The sequence below is a fragment of the Aulostomus chinensis genome, chromosome 3, assembly GCF_037954235.1.
Source record: "Aulostomus chinensis isolate RoL2024-O1b breed Wild chromosome 3, RoL_Achi_v1.0, whole genome shotgun sequence".
NCBI lineage: Eukaryota > Metazoa > Chordata > Actinopteri > Syngnathiformes > Aulostomidae > Aulostomus > Aulostomus chinensis.
Window position 1 is genome coordinate 10,950,549 of NC_141322.1, and position 23,225 is coordinate 10,973,773.

Here is a 23,225-nt window from a genome sequence, read left to right on the forward strand (position 1 = left end):
GGGAGTTCTCCCTCACTCACTCACACACACACACACACACACACACACACACACACACACACACACACACACACACAGACTACATCTTGGCTGTATTTGTACTTCAATGGGAGGAGTGAAACTGAAATCGATGAGCAACTAAACAAGCTCCTAGTGACCAGAGTAGTGTGGAGCAGGAATTAAGGCCTTAATAGCATTGTTAAACTTACCAAATCATCTTCAAGTTTTCTGATGAACAGAGATAAGGTCTGCTGTTCACACCAGTTTGTGACTGTAAGTGTGCAGATCTTGTAGTGAGCCGCAGGTTCCCGCCAGCGTGCAAAGGTTATAGATACACTGTGGTGAAGCAGGATCCAAGTGCAGATAATAAGGCAAGTGACAATGAGGAACGAGAGATGATATTTATTTTAACAAAACAAAAAACCCAAACTTACAAATTTAATCAAATCACAAGGATGCATGAAGGAAGGAAAATCTTCAACAAGGAAACTAATATCAAATATCAAAACAAATATAAAAATTGAGTCCATGAAGATATGGAATAACTGCATGTTTACAGTTGTGGTGTGAGATCCAGATGAGGTGGAGGAGGTGAAGGCTGACCCAGCGCCAACCCAGTTGGCCCAAGTAGCATTAGGACTCCATCAGCAAGATCGTGTCTCTTCACACACAGGTGTCCCTGCTGCCCTGCTGCCCCTGTTGTCTGACAGCCAGTGAACTGGACTGAAGCCTCTGCGACCGCTGGAAACGGACAATTTTCACAACCATCAGAGTTTGTGTAAAGGCAGTGATTGATATTATTTGCAAAAGATGAGCTTGTTTTTACAGTAATTTATGCAAAATGAACACATTTTTACAAGATTATTTCTACCCATGGTAATTAATACCACTCTTAAAAGCATGAACCCCATTCCATCCATCCATTTTCTTCCGCTTATTGTTCAGGGTCGCAGGGGGGCTGGAACCTATCCCAGCAGCCTTTGGGTGAGAGGTGGGGTTCCCCCTGGATGGGTCACCAGTCCATCACAAGGCCAACACATATAGACAGACAACCATTCACACTCACAGTCACACCTACGGTCAATTTAGAGTATCAGTCAGCCTCGTCCCCTTTCTGTGTGGAGTCTCCATGTTCTCCCTGTTCCTCTGTAGGTTCTCTCTGGTACTCCAGCTTCCTCCCACAGTCCAAAGACATCAATTGGGGACGAGGCTGATTGATACTCTAAATTGACCGTAGGTGTGAGTGTGAGTGTGAATGGTTGTCTGTCTCTATGTGTTGGCCCTGTGATGGACTGGCAACCTGTCCAGGGTGAACCCCACCTCTTGCCCGTTGACACTGGGATAGGATCCAGCCCCCCCGCGACCCTTAATGTAAAAATAAGCGGAAGACAATGGATGGATGGATGGATGGATGGACATATTTATTTAATTGACCGTTTTTCAACCGTGAAAAACATCTCTATAGGATGGGCTTCATCTTAGAGGGAGGAGTTAAACAGCTTGATAGCCACTGGTAAGAATGATTTGACTGACCTGTGGTGTTCAGTGGTGCAATGTGGGGCAATGAGTCTCTGGCTGAAAGTACTTTTACTGCTGGCCAGCATGTGATAGAGAGGATGTGAAGTGTTGTCCAAAATGGTCCTAATCTTGGACAACATTCTCCTCTCTGACACTGCTGTCAGAGAGTTCAGCTCCCCTCCTACAACATGGCTGGCTTTGCGGATAAGTTTATTAAGACTGTCGGTGTCCCTCACCTTCAGTCTGCTGCCCCAGCACACAACATCATAGAGGATGGCGCTGGCCACCACTGACTCATAAAATATCAGCAGCATTGTCCGACAGAGGTTGAAGGACCTCAGCCGCCTCAGAAAATGTGCCGACTTTGGCCCTTCTTAAAGAGGCCGTTTGTGTTTTTAGTCCAGTCCAGTTTGTTGTCCAAGTACACCCCTAAGTACTTGTGGTCTTCCACCATCTCCACACTGGTCCCATGGATGTCACTGAACTCATTTTATCAAAGAGTCAAAGTGTTAATTATGCTGACAGCTGCACCACCGTGCCACCTACTTGAACCCCATTCCAGTTGTATGAAAGTACAACAGCATTTGATGTGGATATGCAAATATATATTATGGTGTGGCAATTACTCACAAGTGTGTTTCAGGATAAAACGAGTGTTTCGTTGTTCAGTGTCATGAACACGCAGTAAAAATGCTGTAACAATTAAGGATAAAAATAAACCCTGGAGCAGTAAAGGAAAATACTTTAGTGGAGTCACTTATTGTAGTTTTAATCTGTTCAAGCTATGTGTTGATTTGAAATTTAAAAAAAATAAAATTTGAGGCAAAAGTTGTCTCTCCCTAGCATCATGTCTACTAAGCTAAGTTGTCAGGCGGTCTCTGAGGTCCTCTAATTTAGAGGAGAGACGGCTTTCTGTCCTCTTGTCTGCATATTGAGACAGTGGGCATTTTGACATTATTCCCCAAATGTTGGCATTTTCCTCTAAATGATCCAAAATTACATGGAGACAAGCAGACTAAAACACCTCTACAATCACCATCCATCTGGTTTGGTCCACATTGTTCCTTCATGGTGAAGAAATCAGCAGCAGCTCAGGTGGTGCAGTGGACGATAGACACTCTGGAACAGAAACAGTTATCAATAAGACAAATATGGATCATTAAATCACTTCTGATCTGTGGATTAACAAATGTGGCATATTTACATCTCTGTCTGTCCATACTTAGTTTATATCATATCAGGCATGTCTTTTCTGTCTTTCTTATTAAGGCTATATTATATTAAGCTGCATGAAAACTTTACAAGTCCAAAACACACTTTTTTGTCCATGGGGATCCACAACAGGTCCACTGAGGGAGGAAAAAGAGAGAAGCAGTATCTAAGAATAGTCTGAGCTTGAAATATTGCAGATACGATATCATGTGGATAACCACGGACATATGAAGTTTGTTCTCACCTTTGGCAGAGAAAAATTAAACCCTGGAGGTCTTTGCTAGGACCTCTGTCCTGACTTCCTCTGTCCCTGTCAGGCCAATGCCAGCAACCTCTGGGTCTCTGAGATTAATGTTATAATAAAATTTAAAAACAGAAAGTCTATATATAAACGAGTTATATGTATGTATGTATGTATGTATATTTATATATATATACATATAAATACATATAAATATACATACATATATAAACAAGTTATATGTATGTATGTATATGTATATGTATTTATATGTATATATATACACATATAAATACATATAAATATACATAGAGAGAGAGAGAGAGAGAGAGAGAGAGAGAGAGAGAGAGAGAAGAGAGAGATGTCTCAAGGAAGGAACATTTGGGCCCCTGGATGATTCAACAAGCCATATAATATTAGGACTTATTTTCTGGAACCTCTGATTTATGTATGCTAAATTAACAATGCTTATTTAATTTTGGTATTCATTTAGTTCAGAGCTTTATTTTCTGTATTGTATTTAGCTTTTATGTACCTTTTCATTATTCAGTTGTTTATTTCCATCTTTTACATATTCAAACAATGACTCATGAATATCTTACAGTATATCTGCCGGCTGAGTGTGTCTATGTTCACTGTTCAGTGGAGTAAAAAAGAAATAACTCTACTCTTCTTACTTTTAATGACATTAAATGAAACAGGCAGGAAAAACATCCAGAATGTACAAGGGTGAAATAAGTAGCAATTTCATGATATAAATACCTTCCACTGCAGTAAACATCAGTGTCATTTTCTTCCATTGGGTAGGTTGCTCATCTCTCACCAGGCTGGCGTATGCAATTATATAACAGCTGGACTTGGACCACGCCAACATTCCAGTGACAACCGCATCACGTGTTTACACTTGCAGTGCCATTAACTCTGAGAGCAATACAAGGAGCCCATGGTTCATGCAGTGTTCAGAGCCACACAGGTGGGTCACCAGTTCGACTCAGATTTGGGTAATTCTTGCTTCATGAGCCTTGCTGTCTGACTTCAAACTCAACAGTTTTTTTTAAACTTCTTCAATTTCAAACTTTGATTTATACTAGCGATACAAGAAAGTAATGACCAAAAAGAAATCTTTTGCATTTCATTTAGCTTGAAAGTTAAACTAAACTTGAGCACAGTTGCAACTCGACCTGTAACAGGAATATGTGAGCGTATTTTCTGCGCATGCTCGTATAAAGCTTGTCAAGGACTGCGTCAGCTTGTTACAACTCATCTCCACCTGGATGTATTCCAGGAAATGTTGTTTACCTCATCTTGCAGGAGCCCAGAACCCACTCTTTTGGGTTAGGCAAACATGAAAATTCATGCCAAGTTTTTAGTTCCAGAACAGCTCCCAAGATACTGGGTTACTTGTGGTTCCTACAGTCTTTAAAAGTAGAATGGGAGCCAGAACCTCCAGTTATCAGGCTCCTCTCCTGTGGAACCGTCACCCAGTCTCATTCCGAGAGGGAAACACTCTCTCTTCGCTTAAGAGCAGACTTGAGACCTTCCTTTTTGATAAAGCTTGTAACTGGGTCTGGCTTAGGCTGGCCCTTAGATGCTATGGGCTTAGACTGCTGGGGGATCTCCCATGGTGCACTGAGCTTCTCTCTCCTCCTCTCTGTCCTCCTGTACTCATTCATAGATGCAGGTTACTAACTTGACTTCTTCCACCAAGTCCTTGTCCTTTCTCACCTCCCACATCCCTGGCTGATGCTGCTACTGGAGGAGGCTACAGACCTGCAGAGGCTTAGGTTGCCACCCTTAGTATCAGGGTTAGTATTAGTATTAGTAGTAGTAGTAGTCACATCAGTATTGTGTTTGTTGTATCAGTGCTAGCAGGTTTGTACTCATATTATGTTTGTTTGTTGCTTAAGTAAAAAGTAGATAGCATTATTGTGAGCTATTTTACTGTTCTTGCTGCTATTGTTGTTATTCATTGTAATTTAACTCTCCCTGTTCCTGGACCCACTGTCTTTCACTCTGTCTGGCTTTCTGGTTCTTTCTCATCCATGTCCCCCTTCTGTCTGTCTGTCAATCTCTCATCACCATCTTTCTCTCGCTTTATCTCTGTCCCTCTGTTTCCTTATCCGTCTGTGTCTTTTTCCCTTTCTATTTGAAAGACTGTCATTCTGGACCTGATCTACTTTTCAAGTTTCATGGATAAATTTTGGTGTGATTTGGCATGTCACAAATAAAATTGACTTCACTCGACTATATGATGATTTACCTTGGCAACAGGCAAATAAAAGACAAAACAAGAGCAGGTGTTAAAGTGGATGAAATTTCACACAGTTCTTATAGCAATATAGTTTACTTTTGTGTTGTCCATTAATTAATCATTTATAAGAATTAAGTTTTCAGAATTGTAGACAACACAGGAACTGACTGAATTTGAAGGTTTAAACATATAAAGACCAAAGAAAAAGAAGAAAAAGAAAAAAATTCTGGGAAATTGTACTTGAAAGCATCAAGGTGGTTGTGGATCAAGAGGGGTGATCAGTGATGTAGCGCACCACTTGGACACGAGTCAAGGGCTGGTACCCCTGGCTGGGTTGCCCAGGTGAGGGTGTCTGATGATCTAAGACCCAAAACACCATATGACCTTTGGTTCATCAATGAAGAGGTGTCAAAGTTGCACCAGCTGGTGTTTCAATAACTAGATAAGCCTGATTTCACCAGTGACCTCGAGGAAAGGCTGGATGATAACCGTGAGGACAGTAAGGAGAGAAGGCACCCAAAGATAGAAGCTCATCTCCCTCTTACAAGCTGAGTGGTACATGGGAAGGTACATGGGACAGAGAGGGCCTGCAAGCAGGCAGCCTTTATAGCAAATCCTTTTGGATTTACTAAAGAGCTCCTTAGTCAGAAGTAGAGCAGGACCCTTGAATGCCTAGAAGAAGTAATTGACCAAACACTCAGTCACACTTACAGCAGTACCAGGACAGAGGAAGACCTAGCCCACTATAGAGAGCTCATTACACCAAATAAACCCTCCATCCTCTTTAACGTCAAGGAGACCACCCTGGCAGAAGTCAGGGAATTAGTCATCGCAAAGGAGACTACCTCAGCTGCAGGGAGTACCATTCAGAGTTCAAGCATTGCCCAAGACTCTTAGAGAGACTGTGGAGACTCATCAGGGTAGGATGGCAGAGAAGGAAGGTAGCCAAGCAGTGGAGACATGCAGAAGGGGTTTGGACACCAATGGAGGAGACACAAGAGAAATCATGCAGATCCACACAATCTACTACTGCTCAGCATGGAAGGCAAAGCCTTTTTCAAAATTCTTGCAAACTGTCTGACAGTGCCTTCTTAGGAATACCTATGTCGACACCACAGTGCAGGGGGGAGGAGCTCTGGGCTTTATGTACACTGGAGTAGTAATCCTGTTCACCCAAGAGGCAAGGGAGAACAGAGGAGACATGGCAGTCATCTGGCTTGACCTTGCCAATGATTATGGATCTATTCCATACACACCTGTTGCAACAGTTGTGACAATACACCATGTTCCAGAGAGTATCAAAGACCTACTGGACTACTACAGCAGTTTCAGTTTGAGAGTCACTTCTGGGCCAGTATTATCAGCATCGCATCATCTGGAGAAAGGCATCCTCACAGGTTGTACCTTATCAGTGTCCTTGTTTTCTTTGGTAATGAATATGTTTATCAAGGAATTAGAAGCAGAATGTAGGGACCCCCTGTCTATATCCAGCAACCGCCAACATCTGATCAGAGGCTTCATGGATGACTTAAAGAATGCTGATTATTTCTGGACTAGAAAGGCTCATAAAATGGGTGAGAATGTTTCATACCAACCAAATCTGGGTCCTTAGTCCTGAGGCTTTTTTTGGCGGGGCAATTTGATGTGTGTCTGAGATTCCAATAGAAAGCCCGGGGTAGTTCTTTGAATGCGTCTTTAGAGACACAGACACAGTCCAGTCAACTCAAATGGAGCTGAAAGCATGGCTACTAGCTGTGGACAAGACTTCCAGGAAGTCCCAAGGACCACCGTGGAGGCCTTCAAGTGAAACATCTGCCAGTTTCTTCACAGCGAGCCTCCCAAAGAGCCTAAGTAGCATTGCCCTCTATGGGCACACGAACACACTGTGGCTTCCATTCACCGAAGGAATTAACATTACCAAAGCCAGAGAGGTGCTACCTTCTGGGGACTCAGCTGACACCTGAATCTCCTCTGCAGGTCACATAGTCAGGACTGGGAGGAAGTGGCAGTCATACCACTATGGCATCTGGATGAGCCGGGCTTGTAGCTATATAACACACATCACAACTTACATTGCTGGGGTTTAGCAACACCAGCATGCCCACTGTGCCCATGAAAAGGTTCCTTGGAGCACATCTTGTTACTGCCTGAAAGCTTTGGGAGAGGGGAGGTAGAGGTGGCCCCATGCCCAGGTACTGAAAGCAGTGACCTGTGGCTGACACCATCTGTACCAGAATCCAGCAGAGCAAACATCAGCTCCTGACAAGGTGGAACATGCAGGGGCAGGGGCAAAAAATAAAAGTGGAGTACAGGGCCTGAGCTGAGGGTAGACCCAGGGAAGCGTATTAGTTCCCAGCAACATCGCAATAAGGACACTAAGGCCAGATTTATTCTTAATATCTGACTTGCAAATAATAAGACCATTTTAAATCATAACACAACATTGAGAGCAGTGTTGTTTTTGGCAGGCATTTTAGATTTAGTTTTAGTCTTAGTCTTTTGGACTAAATGCTTCTTAGTTTTAGTCACATTTTAGTCATTTCTATCCTTGATAGTTTTAGTCTAGTTTTAGTAGACGAAAACTCAAAGGTTTTAGTCAAATATCAAAGATACCTATGAATAAAAGATATATGTGTATGTACTTAATAGGCCAATACAGGTGTTAGAATGAAGCACACTGAAACTGATCTACCTTCAAAGGTGAGTTTTTTCCCCTCTTTTTCTTTCTCTACCTTTTACTTTTATTATTTTGTTGCAGATGCAGACAACACACTGGCACACAATATGAGTATTGTATCACAATAAAATATGATTAAACAAAAAATAAAAGTACACTTGACTTCCATATGAATGACCATATGTCCTACATATTGACTTTAGCTGCTGTTATTGGTTAAAGCATCCAGGTGTGTTGCTTACATAGGGAACAGCAACAGGTCTGAAGACTACCGTGTTTCCCAGTCCCACAAACATGGGTCAGAGCATTTCACTTGCCACCCGTCCACAAATGGACAGGGGTTTTATTCATAACATGCTAAATTAATAGAAGGGCTGGTTTAAACAAGCCAACATTAGCGGGGCCCCTGGCAGCCCCATTCATTCTAGCTTTGGCATGTAGCACTAGGAAGCGGTCTCTGCACCACGGGGGAGGTGGAACCACCACCACCACCACCACCATAAAACTTCAGGCTTAATACAAAAAAGAAAATGCATCACAGGGCTGGCCTAACATAGACTAAAGCTATGCTTTAATCATCCCTTTTTTTACGACCACCCGACACCGCTGCTGCTGCCATGGTGTGTGTCTCGTCTGCTGCAGACAGGCCCAGACTTGTCTTTGAGTGTGCATGTGTTTGCGCGCATGAGAGGCTTTTAGTGGGTGTGTATTGATGATCGGGGCGTGACCATTAGGACCAACAGCTACAGCTGGCTCCAGTCTGATGTTTGAGCTCTTGATTGACATTGCACACATGTTATCCATCCATCGTCGTCTTCCGCTTATTCCTTCATAGTAAGGGTCGCGGGGGGGCTGGAGCCTATCCCAGCATCTACGGGCGAAAGGCAGGGTTCACCCTGGACAGGTCGCCAGTCCATCACAGGGCCAACACACAGAGATGAACAACCATTCACACTCACATTCATACCTACTGTCAATTTAGAGAATTCAATCAGCCTAGCCCCAAATTGCATGTCTTTGGACGGTGGGAGGAAGATGGAGTACCAGAGAGAACCCACGCAGGCACGGGGAGAACATGCAAACTCCACACAGAAAGATCCCACGCCCGAGCCGGGACTCGAACCCAGAACCTTCTTGCTATGAGGCCACAGTGCTAACCACTGCACCACCGTGCAGCCCCACGCATGTTATACTTGGCAGAAAAAAAACGCGTGTTTTGAAACTTTGATCGTCCACCTACTAATAATTTAGTCTCGTCTCGTTCTCGTCAGAAGAAAATGTGTACAATTTCGTCACATTTTAGTCTTTACAGGGCTATGGTGACATTCGTCTTAGTCTCATTTTCGTCATGGAAAAAAGGGGTCTGATGTTGTCATTTTCGTTTTTGTCCAGTGTGACGAAAACAACACTGATTGAGAGGAACCAATTAAGGAATTATATAACAAGGAGGTTTGAAGTAAAAAAAAAAACAAAACCTGAAACTGAACCGCTATGACTTTCACTCAGGTTTTTCATTTAATACCAAAAACATTGAAAATCGATCACCCACCCCACCCAGCACCCATGCTCGCCCTCCACACCTGTGAAGTATGTCAAGGAGAAAACTCTAACGTTTCATTAGAAAGGAAGAAGGAAGGTGTACTGGGAGACTGAAATGACCAGGACCAGATTAAACTAATCTTTATACAGGATCATTTGGTGTGCGTGTGCGTGTGTGTGTGTGTGTGTGTGTATGTGTGTGTGTGTGTGTGTATGTGTGCAGGCAAGAACTACACAGTGTAAAAGTTGACGGATGCTTTTGTTACCATGGGGTACTATCATACTATCATACAGTTATTGGGGATACTATGATACAGATACAAATGTAAAGGGTTACTATTTGTATCATAACCATCTTTGACAATGTTTACGCCCCCACAAGAAGCAATGTGGCGTGTTTCACAATGCATATACAAGAGATGTCAGAAGAAAGGAGTTACAAATAACCATCAGGCTTTACCTACTGTCTACAAGACTAAATTCATGGCTAAAAAAATTCCCACAACAAACTTGTGCAAAACATTTTGTAAACAAGTCTGTTCATTTATATTGTTCACCAATTTTCTTGATAATTTTTGCACAGCTGAGTCACACCAGTCACACACACACCAGTCACACCAGTCTTTGAAATGTAGTAAGTAGTGTTTGCTTTTAGATTTATACACTAGAATTTGTCAAAGTGCAAAACAATTATGATGTAATTTGTGGCCTTATTTAAATTCTATTAATAGATTATAAAGATTCAAACAGTCTCAAAAAGGTCTGACACAGTGTAGTCAGAGGCTCTCCCATCAATGAGGCCCATTCCATCGTTGTCAATGAACCAGCAGGGAATACTTTCCCCAGTCTTCACATCCCTGCTGAAGTCCTTCTGCCAGTGTCTGCAGATGAGTGAAAACTAGTGGTGAGTATAAGCAGAAAACATGTTCTAGAACCTTGCCTTTATGGTTTGAACTAGATGAGGCACCTGGTCACGTTGAGTGTTTGCCTCTTCACATACATGGTGGCATCTAGTTTCTCCTGGTCTTGTCCAGAACGCAGGTCTGTCACTTCAAACTCAACACCGTGGTAGAACTGACCTGGAGGGGAAACAAACCCCTTTAAATCCACTCAAGCATAACAAGAACAACATATATCCTATAAAAAAACATTATCATTGTTCAAGCTCCTCCTACCAAGCAGACCACAAACTGAAGAGGACGAATGGTGGCTGTCCAGCGTGTAGAAACCCAGGTAGTGCTGTAGATCATGGCGTCTCTTCCAAACCTTTGTGTGTCTGATGATCATGAATTTTACTGAGTGCCTCAGTGTGACTGTCAGGCTGCAGTTTTTTGTCAGCTTTAGGTCCATACTGATGGCAAAATGTGGTGCAAAGGAAATTTTTTGTTAATGTGATAAATTCCAATTAATTCTGGTCCAAAAAACAATATATTTCTTATTCCCTGTATTGTTCAATATTACTCACTTGTCTTCTTTGATGGAAGCTATATCAGACCACAGTAGCCTGACCATTTTGCCATTCTGGAACACTGAGACAACCTGCGTGCTCACCTCCAGCCTCACCCCCAGACTCAGGTGGATGATACCAAAACGGCCAAAGTAGGTGTTGCTCTTATCGTCTGGGACAAGCTTCTTCTTGCCAATTATTTGTCCATTCACCACAAACCCTAAAAGTAAAGGCAGATTTGTTGCCCCCTCTCATACCTCTCAATCAAAAAAAAGAGAGATTGTGTGCATTTGTAACACCCAGGACTGACCTGATTTTGGGTCTCTGACCAGGTTGAAAATGGTTCCTGGTTGGTCGTTGATGTTAAAGCACAGTGCATCATCTCTGTCTGGCAGCTTGATCATGAAATGTGGATCTCCATCCACTAGATAAACATCATCTGAACAGTAATACAGACCAGCTACTACATACTGCACAACACAAGTTCTCATCATGTCATCATGATTCAAAAAGTGACTGCAAAGATGTCTGATAAACTGTGTAGACTCATATGCACCACTACTAACACTAACAAACCAAATAAACAAGTAAATATGTGAATAAAGCAGTGGGAAAGTCTTACCATCTGGCTGAACAGCCTTGGTCCAGTAACCTTAAAACATAATAAAAGCAAAAGCAAAGTTATTTACCTCACAATGAGATTTGCAAAGTATGTCATAGAGACAAGTCAAATGTCATACCTCTGTTTCTCTCTGCTGTCTGTCGTTGGTCTGTTCGAAAACACACAAAACATTTAGCATCAACTTTCACACACACATTAATAATGAACAAAGTGCTGTGTATTTACAAAAGAAAGAAGGAGTACTTTAGAGTTCAGCTCATAAGGTCATCACTATTGTTTTGCATATAATAACAAATGTTTAATTAAGTCTCACCCTCAGTCAGTTTATCAGCAATGAGTGGACTGTCAGGTCCATCCTCAGTTTCTGGCTTGGTGACCACCATGGAGGTGAGAGGCGTGACGAAGCTGTAACGCAGGGACATGTCCAGGGCCTTGGCTGTCATACTCTCTATCTCTTGCTGTCCACTAGTATAACTGGGAGAAAACAATGGTTGTTTTATACTCACAAATGATGCGCAATAATGACAAATTTAGCTGAGCATACCTCTTCTCCAGTAGCTGCTGGATGGTGAGGTAAGCCCACAGTCGCTCAGTGAAATTCCCAAAGATGTACTCCTGTTCTGGGTAGATGGCATTCCAGTCTACCACACTGGCTTTCCCTTGCGCTTGGAAATCTGTATCAGGCTATAAAAGGAGAGATCATCACGCTAACATGGAGGGCAGCCAAAAATGTTAGTGTCGCACAGTGGTACTCAAACTTTTTCTGTCATTCCCCCCTTTGGAGGAAGAAAAATTTTCATTCCCCCAAAATAGGCCATTTTTAACTTTATTGACCTATTAAAAATTACAAACATTCCTTTAGTTTTTCAGAACTAGAAAAAATGAAATAAAATGTGTTTCATCCCTGTCAAATATCTCTCCATTTTAAAAACAAACCTGACAACAGTTGCTATGAAAGAGGTTTAAAGCGCGCTTTGGTTCCACCGCGAAAAAAATGTAGACATCCAAACATTATTTCCCCCCCTCATCGGGGGGAAAAGGGGGGAAACTGACATTTGGACGTCGGAATTTTTTTCGCGGCGGAATCATATACAAAGCGAAAGTTGAGGGGGAACTAATGTTTGGACGTCGGAATTTTTTCGCGGCGGAACCATAAACAAAGCGAAAGGTGAGGGGGAACTAATGTTTGGATGTCGGGTGACTTTGAGAAACGCTGGTGTAGCATAACATCTTTACATTTACTATAATTTGTTAAGAAGCTGATGGTGCGGGGCAGGTCATTACTTTGGAAGATATTTGGTCATAAACAACAGCTAGCATGGCTCACTCATTAGGATTCATCGTCTACTTCATATAATGGCTGCCCATGAACATGGAAATCCCATTTAAATAGTCTCAACTGACCATGTGGCACTGCTTTCCCTAGAGAGATGCCTCTAGAGTGTCAGTTGCAATGTCACTTTTATCATTCAATATTCAATCAACATCAGACATATATCATATTATGTCATAATTCGCCACTGTTACAAGATGAAGTCTTATCATGTTGTTTGAGTGACATTTTTTCATCACTCACCCCCTGGGCAAACACCTCCACCTGTAAGTTATCCAGATGGCTGTCACCGAGCAAACCAGCAACCACAATCTCTGACCCATTGAACAAATGGTTGTAGTTGTTCTTGGTCAAGAAGTCAATTGAATTGTCAGGATATCGCAGGTTCACCTCTGAAAGTAGAGGGCTGGCCACCTCATCATAGAAGCCCTGGAAAAAAGACACACTCAAATAAATAGTAGACACTTGCTGGCCACTGGACATGGAAATTACATTCAGAATAGAATTCAAAATTGTTCTTCAAACAGACAAAGCCCTCAACAATCAGGTACCTTCATATTTGACAGAGCTCATAGTCCCTTTTTATCCAGCTAGAACCCTTTGCTCCCAGGATGCAGGGTTACTTGTGGTCCCTGGAGTCTCTAAAAGTAGAGCCAGAGCCTTCAGCTATCAGGGTCCTCTTCTGTGGAACTGTCTCCCTGTTCCGGTCCTCTCTACATTGAAGAGCAGTCTCTTCTCTTTCTCTCTCTCTTTATCTCTGTCCCTCTCTTTCCCTCTGCATATCTGTCTTTGTCTCTGTCCCGCTCTCCTGCTCTCTTTCCCCCCAACCGGTCAAAGCAGAAGGCCGTCCCCATTGAGCCTGGAGCTGCTCGACGTTCCTGCCTGTTAAAAGGGAGGTTTTCATCGCCACTGTTGCAGGGTGTGCTTGCTCATGGTAAATGGTAAATGGACTCAATTTATATAGCGCTTTTCTACCTTAGCGGCACTCAAAGCGCTTTACAGTGTCATCTCATTCACCCATTCACACAAACAATCACACACTGATGGTGGAGGCTACCATGCAAGGCGCCAACCTACTCATCAGGAGCAATTATGGGTTCAGTATCTTGCTCAAGGACACTTCAACATGGTCACCGGGATCGGGGATCGAACCAGCAACTTTTCAGTTGCTAGATGGCCACGCTACCCCTGAGCCATGCCGCCCATAAGAGAATTGTTGGGTGTAAATTCATTGAAGGAGTGTGATGCTAGACCTGCTCTACCTGTAAAGTGTCATGAGATAACTTTTGTTGTGATTTGGCGCTAGACAAATAAAAATGACTGGACCTGATGTGCCCTTTGTTTTAAACATTATTTATTCCTCCTTATATCCCACCTTGAGTTGAATGGCTGCATCTGAGGCCTGGAAGATTCTTCGAGCCACGCCCTTATTTTGTTTGCTCAGCACATCCAGAAAGGAAAAGTCCACATCATTTCCAAATCCAAGACAGAACAGAGACATCCTCCCTTCAGTAGCCGTACGCACATTTGCCTGGATTGTTGGTAGGTCAGCCTCTCCTAATTCAGGTTAACATGCATGCAATGAAAACACTGTCGAGGCAATTGTACATATGCTCAAAATATTTCTTTTCTTATCTAAGGTCTTACAAATCAATTGAAACCCTTGAATTATTTTGTAAATTAAATGGCCTCATTAATGTTCCACCTGCTTTTGCAACAGGCAAAAGTCGAGTCCTCTTTGGTAAACCTACTCTCAGATGAGAAGTGTCCAACTCACCACTGTTTGGCATCCCATCGGTCAATAAAATAATCATGTCCACACTCCTGCTTGGAAGCTTCTCATCCTCTCTGTCTTTCACCAACATTCTCACTGCCTTCAGTACAGCATCATTGAGATTAGTGCCTGAAAGACAAAGGCAAAAAAAAATTAAAGCCACAAATGTTATATGTTGCTCTTACGTCCGAACATTGAATATGATGAAGAAAATAGAAAAGCATAAATATGGAGGAACATTTACTGGAGCTGAGCTCTGTCCAAGCACAAACTGCATAAAAAAGGTGGACAAAGCCTCAACAGTGTCATCCACTGATTTAGGGACTCAAGCCTTAAGCTTGGCTTTTTTTTTTTTTTTTTTTTTTTTTTTAGCAAGAAGTGATTATATTCTGAAAAGAGAGTGGAGCTGAAACCACAAAAATGTTTACAGAGGAAATTAATTCAGAAAGACCGACCTCTGTCCAAAAAAGGTCAGTTAATGTCTGCACAGCTTGATAAAGAAAGATGGTAGATTCCAAACAATACACTTTAGAGTGTCTAAATTGACTTTTTTGGACAGTTTTGCTGTTGTTAGGCTGGTGGAAGTCTTGATGTATTTATGAGCACTTCAAAGGCAAAATAAACCTTTTGGGTTAAGTATCATTTTAACAAAGGTTAGCAAAACAAAGTCATCAGGTTAAATATTTTTCTCTAACCTCCTTCGTCTTTTATTTTCCTGACATATGCGATGGCTTGCTTCACATTTTGTTTCGTTGCTTTGGTGAGAGAGGGTTTCCAGGTGATGATTTTATCATCAAACTGGATGACAGCAAATTGGTCATCCTCATGGAGGTCTTTAAGAATGGCTGTCAAGGCATCGCGGGTCTGCAAAGGTTCATAGGTTCACATGTGATATGAAGATACATAATGCATATGTAACCCCCCCCCCCCCACACACACACACACACACACACACACACACAGTTTTTTACCTGTTCTATCTTTTTTCCGCCCATGGAGCCGCTCCTGTCTACCACAAACACCACGTTCTTTGGAACTCTGGGTAGGTCAGGAGGAGCAAAGAAGTGCACAAAATACCCATTTACAATCTGAGAGAAGACAGAAATATGGAAACATCACCTTGAATCAGCAGTTAAATATGTTTCACAGTCATTGTGATTCAAACAAAATTTGCAGGGCCTTTTAGGTTTTGTCAGATATAGGGGTACATGGGTGAACAATGGGTGACTCCAGCTGAAATAACTGGTTTGATGTGTTTGTTGGCATCTGACCTGAACCTCTCCGAGCCTCTGTGCTCGTTTCACATCATACTTGACAATGAAATCTCCGTCAATTATGGTGCCTTGACATCCTGGACACTTCCTCTGCTGTTCCAGTGTTGGAGAGAACAAGATGTGTGCCTGAGAAACATAAACAACATCAACTATTTTTCTGTGTTTAAAAGACTAGTGAGGGTGTATAAACTGAAGAGTTTTTAAAAAAAAGGAAGCTTACCTTGGTTTCTGTGACTGTTTTCTTCACCAGTGGGAGCAGCAGATTGCTGAGGAATGTTCCAGTGGCCTCAACAAAGGCAATGCCCTGGGGCTCATAGATGTTCACCGAAATCTGTCTCCACACACACACACACACACACACACACACACACACACACAAATATATATATATATATATATATATTTGTGTGTGTGTGTGTGTGTGTGTGTAGATATACACAAGCAGACAGTCTCTGAGACATTAATGTCAGTTACCAGTGTATCAAGTGAAATTACTGATGCATGTGTTTGACCTTGAACTCCTGGACAGGTTGTTTGGGTTTCACTTGTGTCAGAATCTCGTACTGGCCCAGTTTCCTCTGAAGGAGCTCCTCATAGGTCAGAATGAAACTGACGCTACTACTGGCTGCAATGTTGACAGACACTGAAAACGTCTCCATCGTTCTTCCAGAAGCCCTGAAGTAATTGATATAAAGAACATTAAAGCGACACCTCCACCACCTTGATGTGCACAGACATTCTGAGGGGCTCTAAAGTAAATCTAAATCTCCACATCCCCCAAGCTGGGCCTTATTCTGAAGTACATATGGACATTGTTAGTAACAGGAAACGGAATGACATCGGTTGTATTAATCATTTCTACAACTTCAGTTCAGCCTCGACAAAGAATTAAGATAGGAGGTCAAGGTCGTGTTCAGAAGCAATGGTGTCACATGATGGATGAAAATGAATCAGAATTTAGCAGCAGAAATATCTACACCCAAAGGTGAGCCAAACCAAACAAGCAGCAATGAGCTGGCCCCTGAACAGCAGAGTATGGCTGCTTTGTCACATGACAAGGAGCTGACACCTGTTAATATTTTGCTTTCATTTGAAGGAACAGATTAATGTATGCACCATGGTACCAATATCCCTTTCTACATCAACTAGGAAGCCCCAGAGAATGCCCACTTATGATAGATTATGTTGCAGTACTTCACCTTGAAGCAACCAAGTATAATTCTGATGTAAACCAATGTTTGTCATATTAGGCTGACTTCTAGTGTTGTATTCAAGCTTACCTAAACCAAAACCAAGTCATGACCAAGACTAGAGAGTACTGTGGCCAAAACTTTCTGAGGTCAAGACCAAGACCAAGGTGAAGTGAGACTGAGATAAGACCAGAGGATCCCGTTGCAGTGGAGTGTGTTTTTGTTGTTGTTGTTGTTGTTTTTTTAACATCTGAAATCTTTATGGTTTGTTGAGTCAAATGTAACTGGGAGGAGAACTGTGTTTTAAAAAAAAAAAAGGATTTCCTGTTTCCAGGTGGTGCAATGGTTTATCTGCCCCTGCTTACTTGACCCATGCTACATTCCTTCACCAAGTTTGGTAAAAATTTGCATAATCCTGCTGACAGACAGTAAAACACCACAGAAAACTTTACATCCTTAGTGGAGGAAATAAAGAAAGAATCGACTTTTTTCCTCCAGAGGGCAGCTTAAAGAAGGCAGATGGACTGTTGCTCAGGCTGCTCAGCCCTGCATGTACTTGTCATTGAACGCAACAACAGTCAAATCCTACAGTCAAATCCTTCGGTCTAACATACCTGACCAGGCCAGCAGTCTGTCCCGAAGAAACAGCCTTCTCATACTGCTTCTTGGCCTTCTCTTTCTCTTTCACCTCACCGGCATAAATCTGACCATCAATTTCTCTGAGGGGCACAATGGGAGTTGATGAGGATGAAGACAAGTGTAGCGTATCATGATGTCAGGGGCTGAGACTGAACTAACATGCTGAAGTTGGTGATGAAGGCCGTCTTTGGAAGCTCCATCTCAAAGAAGATCTCCTGTGAGATGTTTGCTTTGTTCAGAGCCTTGGAGGTCATGACGGTGTGAGCGTAACGGGACGTCACCGTACAGGCCACTCTGAAACTGTGCACCTCCGCCATCTGAAAGAATTGACTGCACTGTGAATTATGTGAGTGTTTAAGACTAGCCACCCCTCAGCAATTCATGTCACACAACATAGAGTGAGGCTGCTCTTCCAAAAACAGGATGTGAGATGGAGCTTTTTGAATTTCTCACACTGGCACAAGCTCAGATGAATAAAATACAGATGGGCAAATCACTTCCAGCATGATTATTTTCTCCTGGAAAGCAAAGAAAAAATAAATACACGCAAACACACATCAGGGAACATGGAGCAGAACAAATGACATCTGGAAGCAATGGTTTATGGAAAATGTGTAGTTCATTATGAAATAACAATACCACTACTGTGAAACAATCAGCTTGGTTTATGTGTTCTATTATTAGCTTCACAGTGAAGTCCACATTAAACACTGACATGTAACAACAAGGTATTTCTCCTTCTGAGGAGCAGCCATCTTTAAATCATTGTATTGTATCTGTTGCTTACATTTAAAGAGTGTGTGCTTCTTTTCTGGAGACAAGACAAAAAGAAGACAAAATTTTACAGTCAATATTTTTGTTCATGTTTACTTTTGAATGATTGGAATGTAATTGCTATGCAGTAAGAAGGATCAACAAAACAATATTGTTAGTTAGAGAGTAGCTCAAGCTGAATACCTCGACTGACTTGCTGCGCACAGCTTCTCTGGTTTCCTGAAACACAATAAGCACGATCACATGGTTACAGACAAGAGACGTGGGACTGAAAGTTTGGACTCTCAGACCTCATTTGTTTTTATCTCAAGAACACCACAATCAAAAGCATTCAAAAGTTTGATTTGATCACTTTCATAATGATTGTTAAGTAAACTATGTTTTCCAAATGGCTTTAAGATCAAGATTTTTCAAATTATTACTGAAGCTCTGTAGGAACACAGCTGGAAAACTCTCAATTTGGGCTGAAGGAAGATTTGAGAGAAGACCCAGGCAAGAATTATGAGGCAGCTACAAACATAGGTAATGTGGGAAACAGGACCTAGATTCTATTCTTGATTAGTTTCATGTTACTTGGGAAAAAAATTGCATTTTAGATTATAAGGTACCAGAATGTGGTATCAGACTGCCCAAAGCTAAGGTTTGATAATTAATTTTGATATTGTATATCATCTTCTGCATGAACTGGACTCTCGGGTGAAATGTGCAGTCAAATGATCACCATCTGGTTGTGTGGGTCTGATAGCAGGAGAGGCTTTTAAAACGAGCTGGAAAACCAAAACATGCGAACACGGAGGCTCCTGTTCATCGAACAGCTCCCCCAATACCCTTCTCCCATCTCTGTGGAGGCACCAAACCAGAGTGAATATCATTCAAAGCTTCCTCTGCTGAAGCTGCAGGTGTATGCTGTGGTCTGAAGGTCATAGATGCCTCATGAAGCAGTGACCTGCCACCAGTTGAAAGGTACCAACATACAAGAGGTATAGCAAACTCAACTGTCACTGATTTGACTGATTGACACCTCGGGGGGGGGGGGGGGTAGAGGACCGTTCAAGATGTAACAAGAGGTAAATAGTGTGGATGGGACACTGTTGTTGAGTATTGAGGGCCATCGATTTTCAATGCCCACACTGAGAGCTGTGTCTGGGTCCTACATAAGTTAGACTCATTTTGGGGGCTGTACCTTGTCACCTACTCTGTTTGTGATATTCACAGACAAGATTTCGATGCAATCGCTGAGGGGAGGGTTGGTAGTTCTGCATCATCAGACTGTGAACTTCATCGGGGCTGGGATGAGGATCAGCAATTCTAAATCTGAGTTCAGGGTTCTTAGAGGAAACCCAGTGGATTGCTCACTCAAATTTGGGTACAACTCTTTCCCCATGTGAAGAAGTTCAAGTTCACGTGATCATAAAATACGGGTCATAACAAAAAGGAACCATATCATAGACACATGATGATGAAGTGAAAGTGGGATTTCTCAGGAGGGCACCCGGCATTTCTCTTGGGGATCAGGCAAGAGGCTCAGTCGTCCACGGAGAAGGACTGGAGTCTACAGACTAGATGCTAGGCCTCCACCTCTACAGTTTAGAAGGAAGTGATGGTGTTATTAGGGCCTGAGCCAGAAGGTACTTCAGGCGAAGACCCTATTATGTTTCGAAGTCATTTTCATTTGTATTTCTAAATTATGTAAATATTGTGCTATTGTATAAATAAACCTAATCGTAACCCTAACCCCATGACTTCCTCTCAGTTGCAGAGGTGTCTGCTCCCACAGATAAGCACTGTTGCATTGATGAGGGATTTAAGCATGGAGTCACTGCTCCATTGCATAGAAAAGAGCCAGTTGGGCAAATCATTTAAGAATCCTCCTGGTCCGTCTACGGAGGTCTGTCAGCACACCTAGTTAGAAGTGAGCTCCATGGCAGATCGAGGAGCAGGTGGAGGGACTATACTGTATCTCCACACTGATCTGGGAATGTCACAGGATGCACCACTTAGAGCTGAATAATATAACAGGGAAAGAGAAGTCTGGGGTTCCCTGCTGGAACTGCTACCTATGCAGCCTGACTTTTGATAAGCAGTTGAAGATGGACAGATGTCTGGAAAAAAAATGGCTGACATTGTTTTGAGACATCAGGAGATGAAGAGAACACTTCATCCTGGCAGCAACATGTCATCTTGGGCCATAGATGAAAGTTCATAGGGGGCAATATTCTTCTATTGCTAACCCTAGTAAATGCATTTGGAATTCAAAGTGCAGTCTGACACCAATGGAAAATAATATGTTTTAGACGTATTGCATGTTGTGACATGCTATCAACTGAAAGACTGTCATCCAATATTTTACAGGAATCCTGCAATTGAGGACTTGAAACTTTAATGGACTGCTGTGAGAACTTTCTTTTGGTCCCTGAATGAAGTTATAAAAAGAAAAATTCTCAAAAGCCATGTTATTTTCCAGATTCGCAGCAACATGCAAGTCTGCAATCTTGATTCCAAGAGTGTTAACATGATAGACTCAGACATTTTTAAAACAACCTGATTCTTATCAGTTTTTACCAAGAAAAGATATTAAACATTGGCAGAATCAGTCATATCTTGCAGTTTGTCAAGCGCAGGTTTGACCGATTCTTCTGTGGGCCATCAGTGCTCATAAAAGATGTTTCTTTCCAGCAAAACAGCTGTTTTTGAGCATCTATGATAGTTTTCCCTCTTTGCATGAATCAATTTATTTATTTCCTTTTGTAAAATCCTGGTTACAGCTGTCAGAAAAGCAAAGCATATCACTTCCTGTGATCCTTAGCAGAATTTACACAAGATCCATTCTGAACTCATTCTGGCAATGCATATAGATTGAACATTAATGAGGTATTGTCTGTCCATACACAGTAGCAAACCAGACTTTAAATTTCTCTGTACATGCAATTATTTGAAGTACCTGTGTCAGGGCATCCCTGCTGGAAACAACCAGGGCTCCCTGGATCTGTACTGGAGGCCCGATGCACACACAAACCAACAGCAGTACGAGTCTCCACACAGCAGCCATGTCCAGGACAGAGAGAGGACAATCTCCTAGCACGGTTGCAAACAAGAGTGGTGGGAATTTGAGGCATGTGGGAATCAAGTCTTCCCATACTGGTTTTGCTCCACCCACGTGCTGCAGGAGGAGGAACCTTGGCTTCTACACTCATTGTTTGTGTCAGTCATGAGCGTGTTTTCCCATAAACTGGTGTGCAGCTATTTGGGAAATATTACACAGATTACCTGAAGTCAAATCTGGACTTTCTCATTAAATGCTTGATTTCAGATGTGAATTAATGCTTACAGCAGATCCTCTGATAAAGGAGAGAACATTATGATTTCATGGACTTGTGTGGACTTACATGGATTCCAAAAGGAATAGGTTTACAATCAGAAAATGTATTTATTGACACTGCAATTGAAAAAGCTAATTAAACTGCATAGAAAGTACATTGCCTGTGTTTTAGTTTCAGGGAGATTGATTGCTTCATGATGTTCAGGGGTGTTCTATTTTCCATCGACTATAATAGCTTACATGAGGGCAGAATTCAAAGCTTGCACCAATACATTTTAATGCACTTTGGGCTTAATTTTTGACAACTCAAAAATCTAGGAGGATGGTTTGTGGATGACAGTCTGAACATGCAGTTGAGCAAGTTTAAAACAGGATGGACGGTGCTCGAGGGAAGTTTGAGACGTCCCTGGTGCATTTGGTCCCTCCGTCTGCGCTGCGCCATTTAAGCATTCTAAGAGCGACCACAGAAAAAGCAAAACCAAGTCAATTGGCTCATATCTTTTCCACAAAAAAAGGGCAAAACATCCCTCGAGTGCCGTCCATCTTCCATTGATGTATATCGATGCCACAGAACTTTGAGTCGTCCGCTTCCCGGTGATTGGCCAGTTCAGGTTCAGCCCTGGAGCTGGTACATTCCTTTTCCGGTTGAAATTTTATTTGTAAATTTGTTTCGCCACTTGTAAATTTGTTTTGTGAAATGTAAAAGTGTTTTGCCATTTGTAAATTAGTTTTCAGTGTTTGTAAAAGTGTTTTATTATTTGTTAAAGTGTTTCGTCATTTGTAAATTTGTTTTCAGTGTTTGTAAATATGTTTGTTAATTTTTTTTAATGATCCGTAAAACTGTTTTCTCAATTTTAAATTGTCTCAAGTTTTGCAAAAGTGTTGCACATTTTGTTATGCTGTTTTGCACTTCCAGGCCAACGGAATGTACAGCTGATATTAATTTTCAAAGTTTCACACTTGAGATATTTGCTGAAGCACCATCATCAGGACAACTAGCAGAAAACAACAGCTGAAAAGTTTAGCATAGCTAGACCTCTGTGCAAAGTATTTAAACAGAATCTAAACTTTGTGTATCAGTCACAACAAGTTCAGTGGAGGAAAAGATGTTTATGTAAACGATGCAGTCTAGAGGCTGGCATGGCTCAGAGGGAGAGTGGTCGTCTAGCAACCAAACAGTCGCTGGTTCGATCCTCCCTTCCCTCGTCGGAGTGTCCTTGACCAAGATAATGAGCCCCTAATTGCTCCTGATGGCCCTGTGATGCACTGGTGACCCATCCAGGGTGAACCCCACCTTTTGCCCAATGTCAAGTGGGATAGCTCCCCCCCCCCCCCCCCCCCAACCTTTAACAGATAAGCAGGATAGAAATTGGATGGATGTATGGATGGATTCAAACAATCGATAAATTGGGAAC

General features: G+C 42.1%; 1 protein-coding gene and 1 long non-coding RNA gene across 3 annotated transcripts; both read right to left on the reverse strand.

Annotated features, from left to right (window-relative positions):
- Window positions 1–692: 692 nt before the first annotated feature.
- Window positions 693–2,853, reverse strand: LOC147267656 (uncharacterized). The gene is made up of 3 exons (XR_015112273.1): window positions 2,836–2,853; window positions 2,543–2,637; window positions 693–741 (listed from the first exon to the last, which is right to left on the reverse strand). It is a non-coding gene; the product is annotated as an uncharacterized LOC147267656 (long non-coding RNA).
- Window positions 2,854–7,954: 5,101 nt separating this feature from the next.
- LOC147267657 (inter-alpha-trypsin inhibitor heavy chain H3-like) lies at window positions 7,955–21,580 on the reverse strand. 2 transcript variants are annotated; one of them, XM_086198630.1, is made up of 22 exons: window positions 21,433–21,580; window positions 18,675–18,710; window positions 18,505–18,528; window positions 17,877–18,034; window positions 17,693–17,797; window positions 16,401–16,563; window positions 16,109–16,219; window positions 15,886–16,014; window positions 15,586–15,702; window positions 15,310–15,478; window positions 14,618–14,743; window positions 14,216–14,397; window positions 13,084–13,269; window positions 12,052–12,191; window positions 11,821–11,981; window positions 11,626–11,655; window positions 11,508–11,537; window positions 11,196–11,309; window positions 10,904–11,105; window positions 10,614–10,789; window positions 10,406–10,517; window positions 7,955–10,319 (listed from the first exon to the last, which is right to left on the reverse strand). In XM_086198630.1, the coding sequence occupies exons 1-22, from the start codon at window positions 21,538–21,540 to the stop codon at window positions 10,181–10,183; spliced, it is 2,718 nt and encodes a 905-aa protein (XP_086054756.1). In that variant the 5' UTR covers window positions 21,541–21,580; the 3' UTR covers window positions 7,955–10,180. The 2 variants fall into 2 exon arrangements, with proteins under 2 accessions (XP_086054756.1, XP_086054755.1); XM_086198629.1 differs by having other exon boundaries at window positions 11,196–11,324.
- Between the last annotated feature and the right edge of the window lie 1,645 nt (window positions 21,581–23,225).

Coding starts and splice junctions, on each gene's coding strand:
- LOC147267657 (XM_086198629.1), bottom strand. CDS start 21,540: ATGGCTGCTGTGTGGAGACTCGTACTGCTGTTGGTTTGTGTGTGCATC. Junction 11,656..11,820: donor TGCTGATAAACTGACTGAGG/GTGAGACTTAAT, acceptor GTTTTCGAACAG/ACCAACGACAGACAGCAGAG. Junction 11,325..11,507: donor CAAGGCTGTTCAGCCAGATG/GTAAGACTTTCC, acceptor ATTACTGTTCAG/ATGATGTTTATCTAGTGGAT.